The sequence below is a fragment of the Chaetura pelagica genome, unplaced genomic scaffold (assembly GCF_000747805.2).
Source record: "Chaetura pelagica isolate M959 unplaced genomic scaffold, ChaPel_1.0 scaffold263, whole genome shotgun sequence".
Taxonomy (NCBI): Eukaryota; Metazoa; Chordata; class Aves; order Apodiformes; family Apodidae; genus Chaetura; species Chaetura pelagica.
In genome coordinates, this window is record NW_009952797.1 from 845,924 (window position 1) to 859,997 (window position 14,074).

A 14,074-nucleotide genomic window follows, 5' to 3' on the forward strand; every position below is an offset into this window, starting at 1 on the left:
ATATTTAGGTTTTATATCAGTTTGGATTTTACCATCTGGGACCAAAGTTGCAACCTCACCATGCCCCACTTCAGCTATCCGTCTTACCTCCTGGTCAACCGTCATGTTTCCAATCTCCTGATCATTATTCCCCTTCTAGTGGGCTTTACAGTGCATGATTGCCACTCTCTTAGGCAATTGTATGGCATCCAAAAGCTTTAGGATTTCCTCAGCATGTTTTATTCGTTACCCTTGAGCAATCAATAGTCCATGTTCCTTCCATGGGTGTGAACTACACCAAAAGCATACTTAGTCAGTCCAAATATTAATCTCTTTCCTTTTGCCAATTCTAAAGCTCGGGTAAGGGTAATGATCTCTGCTTTCTGAGCTGAGGTACCTGGAGGTAAGGCACTGGACTCTACTACCTGGTCAACGGTAGTCACTGCATATCCAGCCTTACATGTCCCTTGCTGAATGAAGCTGCTCCCGTGGGTGTGCCAGGTGTCCTCTGGGTCATCCAGGGGTTCTTCCTCCAGGTCAGGTCGACTCACACTGCCTCAATAGTCTCAAGGCAATCAAGGGTTACAGTTTCTCCAGGGGTGTGACTAAGAAAAGAGGCTGGGTTGACAGCATTAGTCACTGCAGTTTCAACATTGTCCTGCTCCACCAAGATTGCCCACTACTTGAGAAACTGTTGTGGTGGCAGCCAGTGCCCCCCTTTTTTCCAAGCACTGCAGAAACTGTGTGGGAGACTAGCACTGTTATTCTCTGTCCTATAGTGAACCTTTGAGCCTCTTGGATGTTAAAGATGACTGCAGCTACCACTCACAGGCAGCTAGGCCATCCTTTGCTTACTTCATCCAACTGCTTGGAGAAGAATGCCACGGCTCTCTTGCAGCTAGGCTTTTGTGCTAGTACCCCCAGGGCTACTCCCTGTTTCTCATGGGAAAATAGCCAAAAGGGCTTTGAGACATCTGGCAGCCCTAAAGCAGGGGTTTTCATTAATTCGTGTTTGAGTCACTGGAAGGCCCTTCGTCGCCCATCCATGTTATTGTGGACTGATTCCTTTTTATCAGTCCATATAGTGACTTTACTAAAAGACCATCATCATAAATTACATATTCATGTCTAACAACTGGCTGCTTTTCGCCCTGTTCCTAGTGTTTGCTGTCCTCCAGGATCTCATATCCCAGGTAGATGACTTGCTGTTGGATTAACTGCGCTTTCTGTGCAAAGCCTCAATACCCATTAAGGCCCAAAAAGTTTAAAATACTCACAGTCCAGCTTAGACAGTTTTCCTTTGTCCTGGTGGCAAGCAATAAGTCATCCACCTACTGCAGTAAGACCCCTTCAGGGTCTGGGGGCTCCCAAGCCTTAAGGTCTTCTGCTAACTGATTCCCAAGGATGGTAGGGCTATCTTTGAATCCTTTAGGCAACACTGTCCAGGTTAACTGGGACTTTCTTCCAGTGTCTGGGTTTTCCCACTGAGATGCAAATAGAGGCTAGCTTTAAAGGTAGGCAGAAAAATGCATCCTTTAGGTCCAACACGGTAAACCAAACTAACTGATCCCTTAGCTTAATTATAAATCCCCTAGCTTAATTAACAGTGTATATGGGTTGGCTAATACAGGATGTATATCCTCAATGATCTTATTTATAGCCCTCAGGTCCTGTACTAATCTACAGTTATTACCAGATTTTTAAATGGGTAAGATGGGTGTGTTATATTCAGATTCACATTCCACCAGCTCTCTGTATTTTACAAACCTCTCTATTACTTGTTTTATTCCTTTCCGATCCTCTAATTTCAAGGGATACTGTTTAATCCTTATGGGTTGTGTCCCAGCTTTTAGTCCTATGATTACTGAGGCAGTGTTTTTTGCTCTCCCAGGTGCTCCAGACACCCATACTCCAGGATATACCTGGCCCATTATCTCTTCGGGCACATTGGACTTAGACAAGAGTATGTATCAAGGCCAAACTTAACATTTCAATTAATTGATTTTCTCCAACTACCAATTTAATTTTTCCTTTATCAAATGTAATGTTTGCTTCCAATTGTTCTAACAGGTCTCATGCCAATAAGGGCTTTAGAGACTCACGCATATATAAAAATCTCTGTATTCCAATTTGCTTTCCTAGTTCATATTTGAGAGGACTAAAGAAAAATGCCTTTTCATGTTGACCAGTAACACCCACTACTGTGACAAAATCTTGATCTTTTGGGACTCATTCTTGATTCAACACTGAAAAGGAAGCCCCTGTGTCTATTAAAAATTCCACTTCTTGTTCCTTTTTCCCTACCTTTACTATAACCAGTGGATCCGCTAGGGTAGACTCCCCAGCTCCTCATCAATCCTCCTGGGAGGTATCAGCTAAAATCTGCCATGGTTGTTTCTTGGGGCAATCTTTTCTCCAATGCCCTCTTTCCTTTCACAGAGCACATTGATCTCCCTGTAACCCCTGTGAATTCCAACCAGAGCCTCTAGGTGGACCCCTATGCTCACTATTTTGCCTCTTTTCTTGTTCTAAAGCAGCTATTATGGCTGCAGCCACTGTTTTTGAAAACTTCCTCCTTTCTTCTTCCTTCCTATTTCTGAACACCCTCCAAGCTTCCTCTAACAGCTTTTCAATATCCCTATCTTCAGGTGGTCTTAATTTTTTGAGTTCTTGCCTAATATCAGGTGTCGATTGTCTCAAGAATAAAGATACCAATTGTTGTTTTCCAACATCCACAGCTGGGTCAAGAGGGGTATATTCTCTCATAGCTTCATGCAATTGCCCAAAAATTCCGAGGGAGTTTCTTTGAGGCCTGGTTTCATCGCATATAATGCTGAACAACTTATGGTTTTCGGAATTGCATTCTCCATACCCCCCTGTACCCAATCCCAGTACTGTGTCAGTAATTTATACTGCACAGGTGAATTTGGGTCCCAGTTAAGGTTGCTTAGCAGGAAACATTCTTCTACTGGGCCATAGAGAACCCCGCGAGTAATTTGGGTTTGAACCAAATTTTGGGCTGTTTTTCATATCAGTTGTTTTTCTGTTTCTCTCATCTCACTTAACAGTAGATCAGTATCAGCCCAGTCAGGATTTTGTTGTTTTACTATGAATACAAATCTCTTTGCCACTTTAATTGGATCATCCCAGTAATCTTTGGCCATATTCCTCCAGGCCTCTAAGTCACTGGGAGTAAAAGGAACTCTGAGGCAAACCAGTTCTACAACTGGCCCCACAGCCTCCCTTAAAGGGGCTTGTAAAGGGGGATTTTTACTTTGAATCCTAGAAGCGACAGGTGACGAAGAGGCAATAGGGGATGAAGGTACAACAGGGGATGAAGGTGGGGAGATATTGCCCTCAGATTCCCCCCTTTCCTTAATCCATTCTATAGGAGGTTGTGGCAGGCTTAAAGGGGTAGCTCTCACATGAAGTGGAACATTATACTGAGGTGGAACAGGATAATTCTGTAAATCATCATTTAAATCCTCCTCGGGTTTAGGGTCTTTGATTTTAAGCATCTCTGGCCTATGCTACAGGCAGAACAACACCTCTGCAGCCCTTTAGATTGATTTTGTTCTTGTTCCAGGGTCAATACTAATGGGTCTTGGTGATGTGTGTTTACTTCACAGTCTCTTTGCCACTCTGGGTGATTTCTGGAGGTGAAAAACATGTCTGCATGTGAAACCTCATCCCTTCTCTCCTCAGGAACAACATTAGATACAGCGAAGTATTATACCTCACAGTGCCATTTACTGGTTATTTTCCCCCATCACTTAATTTATACAGTGGCCACCACTGATTACAATACTTAATGAGGGTTTTCTGGTTCAAGCTCCCTCCTTGGGGTCCACTTATATCATTCCAGTAAGCTGTAAGACAGTCCAACAGTCAGTTCCAGGATTTCTGTGCTCCCCCTGCTTTTAATCTGTAGATGTCGCTCCTGTTCAGGGATAAACCTCCTCCGGTTACAGCCACAAAACCAAGCTTCCAGATAAACGCCAGGTAATACACAAAACTTGCCGCAGATCTTACTTGGTAACAACTGCATACAGGGAAACTTACATCAGTTACATTCCCTACAAACAGGTTCAATCGCTAAATCACAACTTTTCTACTGGGGACAGGGAAAGGCTGATGAATACCAAGAGAAAGAGTATACACACTGCTTTCCTCAGCTCCTTTTCCCACACAACTTCCAGTATGTTCTTAGTGTCACTTAGTATCTCACTGGCTCCCTGCTTCTCCGGCCACAGGGCTCACGGGAAAAGGGAGTCCCTACACACAGGTTCAATCGCTAAATCACAACTTTTCTACTGGGGACAGGGAAAGGCTGATGAATACCAAGAGAAAGAGTATACACACTGCTTTCCTCAGCTCCTTTTCCCACACAACTTCCAGTATGTTCTTAGTGTCACTTAGTATCTCACTGGCTCCCTGCTTCTCCGGCCACAGGGCTCACGGGAAAAGGGAGCCGCAGATCGGAACTCCACACTCCCTTGCTGCTCAGTTGCCCCTCTCAGGTGTGTCTGTTTTTCTCAAGCCTTTCACACCATTCCCCTTGTCTGTCACTGACCACGTCCCTCTCGGGATAGTGGAACTGCAGCTCAAGACTCTGCTCTCACTTCTTGTTAATAACACACCTCATTCGCTTCAACACAACTGACCAAAAATCACGGGACAGGGATGCCCCCCCGGCACACGCACTGCCCCTCGGTGCCCGCGGGCAGGGCTCGCTCCGAGGAAGGCTCCCACTCTTCCTCCCCGTGCACTTCTCACCCCAGGCCGTATCGTCCATCGCTCCGGCAGCCTGGCTGATGTAGCAGGCACAGACAGGCACTGACAGGCACAGCCTCCTCTGGGTCCTGTTTCTTGGGCTCTCAGGTGAGACGTATCCTATTCCCACACAATGCCTCCATCAAACATTAAGATTCTACACTGTAACATCATATAAGTCTTAGAAAATGTAACCTTTATTCACTACAGCCAGAAACTCTCTGCTTCTCAAGGCCTTACACAAATGCAGAGCGATCTGGTCATCCACACCCACCTCTAGCTCTAGGAAAAGCCACATTTCTGCCCCCTGAGAGTACACATGCTGTCAAAAGCACAGCAGACCACAGCACATGTGCTGCATGTTCATAAATACCCATTAGTACCTGATGACATGTGCAGCTCTCTGGTTCTGATTTCCCTCCCAGTGCTAAGCGCATCATTTCAAACAGATCTGAGCAAGCAGGGCTTCCTAGGTCTGCTTTCCTGCTCCCTCGAACGCTAGACACATGTTCTGTTGCTACCTCAGAGGGATGTAACTCTGTTAAACATGCAACCCCTCACTCCGGGGGGAATTTCCAGGAATGCTGCACACTGCACTCCCAACCATGCCAGACTCCACCCCTCAGCTCCCCGACAGGCATGAACAAGCATTAAATCCCTTTTTGATTCTATTAAAAATTACATTCATTTTGCTTACGCAAGACATCAGTACAGAAACCAGGTCACGTATGCTAGGCAATTCATCCCACCCACTCTTCACCCCTGTCCTGTCCCTCTAATGCTGGTAACTTTTTAGCTATCTAGACCCCAAGACCTGTGATCCCCTTGTAGCCTTCCCAGCAGCAAGCCACTGCACAAACCAATAAATACAAAATGTATTCCTGAGGAAATGTTTTTCTGTAAGCATGCAAAAGAGTATAAAAGGAAAGCTGGAAAATTGTGTAAGTCTGTATAGTTAATAAGATTAAAAAGCACGTCAGAGGGATTTTTAAATATTTTTAATATCAGCCTGCAATTTAGAGATGCTCTGTAATCCATGCTACCATGGAAACCATGCAATCAACAACTGGTTGCTAACTTATTTGATATCAATAGCTTGACACAAGCAAAGGTCCTCAAGGACCTAGTGGTTAATTAGGAGTTATTAAAATTAAACAGCAAAAAAAGCACTGGATAACGTATTATCTGTGCTAAAACGTGGCCTAGAGATTATAGAAGCCCACAGGAAAGAAAAGAAGGAAGCACTGAGCCAGATAAGGGCTTCCATGCTGCAAATTTTTTGAGAGTGAGCCCAGAAGTCAGACAGCAAATAAAGGCAGAAATGAAGTACCAATGAAACTGCCACAGAATCCAACACAGCGTGTTCTTCTCCAAGAATTTTAGACATCAGACATAACATCTGACAGTATTATAATCTTCTCTAATACCACCTAACCAAATCCTTACTTTTAAGCACCCAAATCCATGCTTGCTGTTCCACCCAGGTCAGTGCTGTTTTTCAAAGCCATCCACTTCTCCTTTGCACATCATTTAAGTACTTATCTTAATGTTTGAAAAACCCAAGCAGGGTTATCTAAGGTATGCTTTAGCATAAAATAGAAGAATATGGCCAAGACCAGGATCTAATCAGCTCTTTCTCTTTCTAGTTTTAAGTTCTCTTGGATCAGAATAATCTGGCTATGACTATAGAACAGATGTTTCTATCCCTTCAATAATTCATTAAAATCGCTTCTCCATAACCAAGAATGATCTTCTAAAACCATAACTATTTCTTATTTTATGCTTTTTAGATCAGACATACTTAGGGGAAAACACATGCCTTTTCTCATTTAAATACAGATTAGCCTCTTCCCGTTATGAAAGCAACAGGCACAAGCTCAGAAAGAAGTTAACTAATAAAAAAAAAATCTTTGACACTTTTAGAACTGCCACCTAGAGGGCTTTTCTAAAAATGTTTTAAAATAAAAGATAGCTCCTTAGCTTAGAAAGTTCAGTTTCTAAATGCTTTGTTGGGTATTTTTTATGCTCTCCTTTAGCTAGACTTGAGAATTCACAAATTCTGACTATGACAGAACCCCCTTAAATCTGTACAACACATGCAATAAACTAGGCTTTGTTTTTCTAACATCTGGAATTTTAAGTAGGCCATTGCAGAGAACTGCAAATAAAGCATTCCCAAACGCTAGGTCTCCTCCAACAAAGGAGAAGAAAGTCTCCGTAAGTTAAGATTCAAGTAAAAATGATAAAAATGGGAATTTGGAAATGGGGTCAAAAAAAGTCCAGAAGAAACAGACCCAGGGTAGAACCCAAGTAACAACACTGCCCTGTAAAGAAATCAGGAAAATGTTACAAGGAATTTGAGCAAATAAATAGCTAAAATACCCCAAACCTCACTGTAGGCCTTCTTTTTCTTTCTTTTTCCCCACACTGGTAAACAGCCATTTTCACTACTTCCCGGGGACTGATGGCAGCACAGGTCATGCACACCAGAAAAAAAAGCCAACACAAGCAGTTTGTCAGCTGAGTATTACTGACACACACAAAAAAGCAAGCATGGAGGATGTCCCTGGCTAGAATCAGCCAATATTGACAGAGACAGATTTTCCACTGTGCTTTTGTGATGACAACAGAGCAAACAAGTACCTAAAGCTGGCTAAAAAAATGGTGTGCAGGCATTATCCACCTCTGAAGTGCCACCTCTGAAGTCAGTCTCTGCAGAACACAAGGTTGATTCCTAAGCAGGAATTTGTGTGAAAAGGAAAATTCTTACATTTGTACAGAGTCTAAAAATAAAAGAATAATTTATTTTTAAACAAGTAAAATCTGTACAGGTATTTACTAAGAACTATTGTTTAATCAACATGAAGGACTAAAGTATTTTTTCCCCTGTATCTAGCTAATATTATCCAAGATAAGTCTACGAAAAGCAGTCACTTCACTGAAGGTAACCACTGTAAAGAAAGGAGGAATAAAGCAACCACTTCTTAGATTTTTAAAAGCACAGAGTCCAATACATATATATACTCAAGAAGTAATGAATCAGCACATACAAGCACTGCATTTCCCACTACAAGTTATAGTTTTTCAAACTATTAGCATGCCATACAGTTTTACTCTGAGTGAGCCAGGAACAGTTAATAAAGAACACACATTGTCTCTGCATGTAATAAATAACATGGAAACTCAAATGAAAACAAACCATGGTAAATAGGAAGTACAAATTACTTTTGTTAATAGGTGTACACCTATCACACAAGACATCTGCTCTGAAAAGTGTGCCATGTGTTAGCAGAGTGTAACAGAAATATAACATTCTCTCAAGCAAACAAAAAAGAATATGTTAAGAGGACAGCAGAAAGTGTCCCAGTGTTATACTTAAAAAAAAAAATTATGTTTCCTGAAAACATTTTATGGCTATAACTTGAAGAACCTTTTGAGATATCCTGTTCAAACAAGAACACAAATATTTACTTGCATATCCAGTCATTACTAGTTTATAGATGAAAAAAACAGTTTTATAATGTGAGCCACATGGTCTCACATTTGGCAGTTTCACTTACATTGCAGAAACAGCCCTCTCACTTTGTTACCAACTGGATTTCAGCAGAAACACACACAACAGTGAAACTCCAATTATCAAATATTTTATTTAGTCAAATAAAGAAGTAAATGGCTGTGACTGATTTTCTCTTTCTAAATGTAGGTATACTGATGTCAGAATTACAGGTAAAGTTCCAGGGGGAGGAGCCAGGGCAAGTAACCTTGTGCAGAACACATTCCACATTTAGTCCTCTAGAAATGTACCCTTCTGTATTACAATCTACTGCTTCACAATATATTTGCTATTATTGTAAGGCTTGTTTGCAAAAGCCTTAGAGGAGAATGGTCACATCTGACCAACTCTGAAACATCTCAGCAATCCAATAGTTACTGTGTAAACTGAAAAGGAGTTACCACTAATTTATTAAGCATTTGATAACTTAACATAAAAAATACTGCTATTTTATGGTGTCCAGGTTTAAATATTAAAGGTGAATCTCAAAAAAACAGAACAGACTTGCTCTTTACTACACCCCCTCCACCCTCCCAAGGGAAGACAGAAGGGGAATAACGAAGAGAGACTTAAACTTTGGAAATTCAAACTAGAAACAAACTTACTGTAACACAAGGTAAAAGAATAAAACGTGGGGGGAGAATAGGTAAGTATTTATATACAAAACTGACCTCGAGGATGGCAGTGATATGGGAAAGGCAGGGCTGCTCCAGGGGAGAGGTCCAGAGCTCCTCCCAGCACCCGATGCAGCTGGATTCCGGAGTGAACACTTGGAAAGCTACAAGAACCAGCAGCAGCCCCGGCAGTGAGAAAGGAGCAGGAAGGGGGAAGGAACTGGTTTCTGGCCCTCCTGGCTTTTATAGATTGTGCCAGGAAGTGGGCGGGAACACTGACCCTTCCAGTCCTTCAGGGGCCTAAGGACCCGCTCTATGGGTGTCCAGCACCGTGCTGGGGTCTCCCAAACCATAACATACGGTCTGCCATAATCTATTTTGATAAGTTAATCTTGTATTTTCTACCTCAGTTTTTGGGAACAGCTGACTGTTGCCATAAAGTTCTTAAGAACCATTAGGCAAGTAAGATGAATGCTTCTTAGCCTTTTTTCAAAGCAAAGAAGGCCAAAAATTAATTCAACCCACTTTTTGAAAAATAATGGAGCCGTACCACTCCACAGTGCCCTATGACCTACTCACAGCTGCAGAATTAATGAAAAAGTAATCAGCAATTATTCTTAATTAAACAAAACCAAACAACTAAATCCTTTCTACAGTATGAAATGCATTTTATGTGTTTTCAGGCAATATTGTTGACACATATATACACAGAGAAAATACTGCCACAACAAATACACATAAATACCTATACATTATTTACATTTTACAATATTTTACACAGCTCAAAATCAGTGTCATTTAGCTATACACATTTCAATCTGAAGTGTAAAATGCTTACAGGTTTTTAAGACACAAATTTCAATTAAAAAAGCTGTTTTCAATTCTTACTAATTCAATGGATTCAAGTTCTTCTGTAATTCAATGGATTCAGGTGTTAACTTTGTTCCATGCCAGCCATCAGTGATAAAGCTAAAGATTCCACTGCAAACCAAACCATAAAAAAGTAATTAGTACTTGTATTTGCAGCAGTCTGCAAATATTTATTGCAGTATTCAGTTCTGTAGCTTTAAAGGGAGATACCAGTTTATTTTTTAAATTGTAACACTTCACAATTTAAGATGGTAAGACATTTTATGGATCTCTCACAGTTTAGACTGTATTTCACAGCTTTCATAATCAGTTATCCATTAGTTATTTCAGGTGGTAAGAACTGGTAAGAAATTGTTTTGAGATTCTAACTGTTGTACTCAAAAAATAACTCTTGTGGGGGGTTATATGCAGCAAACCATTCTTACAGACAGTTCCTACAGACAAGCTCTTGCAGACTGAGTAGCTGTGATGCAAGATATTATCTCTTTCAGAAAGCCATCAGAACATGCATCTGCATCCCATCTGACCTCCATTCAGCAGGTGCTCCCCTACCTCAAACTAGCACCAATCAGCCATTTAAGCTAATAGCAGGCTGCAAGCAGAAGCACAGACATGTCATCTTTGGCTGTTTCTGCTACCGAGGAAGCAAATTCCAACAGACGGGCAGAGCCAAAAGCTCGGTGCAGCTGAAGCTAGAAGCACAATAATACTAAAACTGTATCTGTTCAAGATGTTTCACAGCTGTCACCCAACAACAAAAATAATGCTCTTCTATGCCCTCCAGAACTTAGTGTCATTTCTTTAGAAAACTGCTTGTCACAGTTTGAATCACATCAGCATTCCCTCATAGGGAAAGTGGGTAAAAAAAGCACTGCATGAATACTCTCAAGAAATAATGAAGTAAATTTGTTAAGAAATAAAGCTTCTTGTCCCTCTGGGAATACCTCCCAAAATGAGATGTACTGACAAACACTAAAACAGATGAAAATGTATATAAATGTGTAAGTGTAGGTTACGTGAAATGCCTCATGTACTTACAGTGAGGAAAAGAGCCTCGACAGACAGCTTTGTTGAGAACAGTTACAAGAAACATGTGACAGTTCTTAAAATCAGACTCCATCTTCTCTATGGATTCCATCCTATGAAACAGTTCAACAGAAGAATGCTTAACAGACTAGTCACTACATCATCAAAAGATGACCAAAACTTCACAGTAAATTACAAAAGTTCTCTTTGCACAGCATTCTGACTTGAACTTCAAATACTTCAGTTATACCCGAGTACACCACCTCTAGAAAACAAAGGCAATTTTGAAAGGAGCATCTGAGCACTATTACAAGGGTGTTAGTAATTTCCTCATAATCTCAGAAATCTCTCTAGTAACTAGGAAGAACTGTGTGGTTCCAGCTGACAACCATCGTTCCTATGTATTTCAGGACAGCCATTCCTCATCTGTATTGTTCCAGAGTTCCTTGGTGCAAACCTACACTGCCAGATAAAACAAGGATACCTACACTGCTTTACTATCAGCCAACCTTTGAATTCCAACTAACACTCACCAGGGATGGGAGATGTTGCTCACAATAGTCTCTCCTTTCCTTTTCCCCCCTCCCAGGAGGATACAGATGACACTTCAGCAGTTATGACTTATTCCTTCCACGCCCAAGACCATGTAAACACATGCCCTCAGTTTCATTCTTTAACAACAGACTTCACAAATTACTTCTAGCACTTCAAATTGGAAAAGCACTCCAAACATAGCAACTTCCTACTGTCAGAAGAGTGTAGGATCCAAGCTCTAGGTCTGTGCCAAAAATTATTAGTCCTGAAAAATATGGTTGTGAGCCAGCCCACACCACCTGGCCTCAGGGCCACAGTGTTAAGACACAGCCTTGGAGAGCTGCCCACAATCATTCACCCTTCAAGCAGCAGGTTACAAAAGCAAAAGTATAAAGTGTATATTGGGAGAGGAGTGGCTGGAGAGTAGCCCTGAAGAACAGGACCTAGGGGTGCTGGTCAGCAGCAGGCTCAATGTGAGCCAGCCATGTGCCCTGGCAGCCAAGAGGGCAAACCCCATCCTGGGGTGCATCACACACAGCACAATCAGCTGGCCAAAAGAGGTGGTTATCCTGCTGGATTCAGTGCTGGTGTGGCCTCATCTTGAGTGCTGGGTGCAGCTCTGGGCCCCACCATTTCAGAAGAATGTGGAGATACTTGAATGCATCCAGAGAAGGACAAGAAGGCTGTTGAATGGGCTGGAAGGAATGTCCTATGGGGAATGGTTAAGGACTTTGAGCTTGTCTAGTTTGTAGAAAAGGAAATGAAGACCTCACTGGTCTCTACACCTTCCCGAGGAGAGAACATGGAGAGGGAGGTGCTGGTCTCTTCTTCCTGGTATCCAGGGACAGGATATGTGGGGATGGCTCAAAGATGCATCAGTGCAGGTTCAGACTTGGTGTTAGGAAGCATTTCTGTACCAAGAAGGTGGTCCAACCTTGGAACAGACTTCTTACAGAGGTGCTCAATGTCCCAAGCCTGTCAGTGTTGAGGAGGGATTTGGACAATGCACTTAATAAAGTGCTTTAACTTTTGGTCAGCCCTGAAGTAGTCAGGCAGTTGGACCAGATCATTGTAGGTCCCTTCCAATTGAAATAGTCTGATCTATGGCTTAGAGAAGAACAGTTGATTCACAGATCAACACATTAATGGTATCTTGGAAATTACAGGTGGGTTTCTAACTTCAATCATTGCACATAAGGAAGCACACAGCTTTTCTAAAAATTCCAAATATGACACCCATTCCAGGTTGTTTCTACAGAAAAAGTACTAAGGAAAGGAGAGAATAACTTCAGAATTTGAGCATTTGAACTAGTGAAATCAAACATTTTCATTAATATCGTGACTCAGTGGCAGCACTTGCAATGACTTCAATAGCTTCACAGTTTTACCATAATTTTTTAGACACTACAGAGTAGAAAAATGAGGTTTAAATTAGATTTAGATTATTATTTTTTCTAAAAAAAACCCAAAAAATTGTCTTTCCTTCTAGAATGAAGGCCAAACTAAATAATCCCACGTTTCATAACCCAATGAATGAACGGCAGCATCAAGCTGCCTACAATTTTAAATAATATCCAGGAAACATGATCATAAACCAAACCTGTGAACACAGGCAAATATGAAAGAAAATACTCTTTGTTGCTATGCTCTACAATCTCTTCAAACACCTGAATATTATATATTGGCCATCTTTTTAATTAGAAAACACAGAACATACACTGTCACAATGCATGAAACTTGTTAAGTTCTATCTATATAATATTTCACTTATGCTGAGAAAAAGCAATTAGCCTCCAATATCTGCTATTACACATTAAGCAAAGTCCTGTCCTCACACAAAAAAAATCTCAAAATCTTATTTTGAGATGGGAAATGACAACCATGTAGGATTTGAGGTATTTATACTTACTTCCAAGCCCCCAAACCAGCCTGCCAACGGTCCGCAAACATCAGTACTAAATTTAACACTTTTACTATAGCTTCTTTCACAAAGCTGACCTAAAATAACAATTAAATCAAAAAGAACCAACAGTCAAATTCATTGTTATGCATGATCATTTTCATTACTAAGCCACAACACCAAGGCGTCCCATACCATTTAATGTGATCTGTAAAAACAATCTTCCAAATGTAAGATGTTTTTGTATTTGCTCTCTAATTCATTCCCCAGCTGTTTCAATGAGGACTAGGCACAGATAGTACGTGGGATATCATTACATTGCCAAGCCTCAGTTTGTTCAAATCCTCCCATCTCTTAGAAACAAAAAAGTCATGTAAAATCCAATACAAAGAATTTTATCTTTCTTCCTTGATAGAATTGTGCTGAGACTTGCAAGGGAAACTGGATCTCAAGGTTAACTCCAGAAAAGCTACAGTTTCCTCAAGAGTACCTACATATTGCTTAGTATGTATCAACTGCAATAGGCAGCATAATTAGTACTAAACTATTCTCTTGTCCTCCTAAACTTAACATATCAAATAATGCCCTTTTTTTACTTACCTTTTCTCTCAGTAGGCAACGATCATGGATTGTAGACAGATACCTGTAATGAATCTTTATCAATTGATCTAAATCTTTGGCTTCTTCTACCTGATGCTGAAACTCCAAGCCTGTACTGTGAAGAATCTTAAAGAGAAGACCATAGCTATTAAATTCTGTTTTGCACACAAAAGCTTACGACTCTCTTCCAATTTTACTTTTAATAGCCTAATTCACACACTCTTT

General features: G+C 41.0%; 1 protein-coding gene across 1 annotated transcript in view; it reads right to left on the reverse strand.

The window, feature by feature from the left end:
- Nucleotides 1–9,853: 9,853 nt before the first annotated feature.
- TUBGCP5 (tubulin, gamma complex associated protein 5) overlaps nucleotides 9,854–14,074 on the reverse strand; it is a gene marked incomplete at its 5' end in the record, with an annotated part of 22,953 nt that continues 18,732 nt past the window's right edge. Inside the window, 4 exons of the mRNA XM_009994833.1 lie at nucleotides 9,854–9,900; nucleotides 10,828–10,928; nucleotides 13,259–13,347; nucleotides 13,850–13,975. Of these exons, the coding sequence (XP_009993135.1) occupies nucleotides 9,854–9,900; nucleotides 10,828–10,928; nucleotides 13,259–13,347; nucleotides 13,850–13,975 (363 nt within the window). The remainder of the gene's footprint in view (nucleotides 9,901–10,827; nucleotides 10,929–13,258; nucleotides 13,348–13,849; nucleotides 13,976–14,074) is intronic.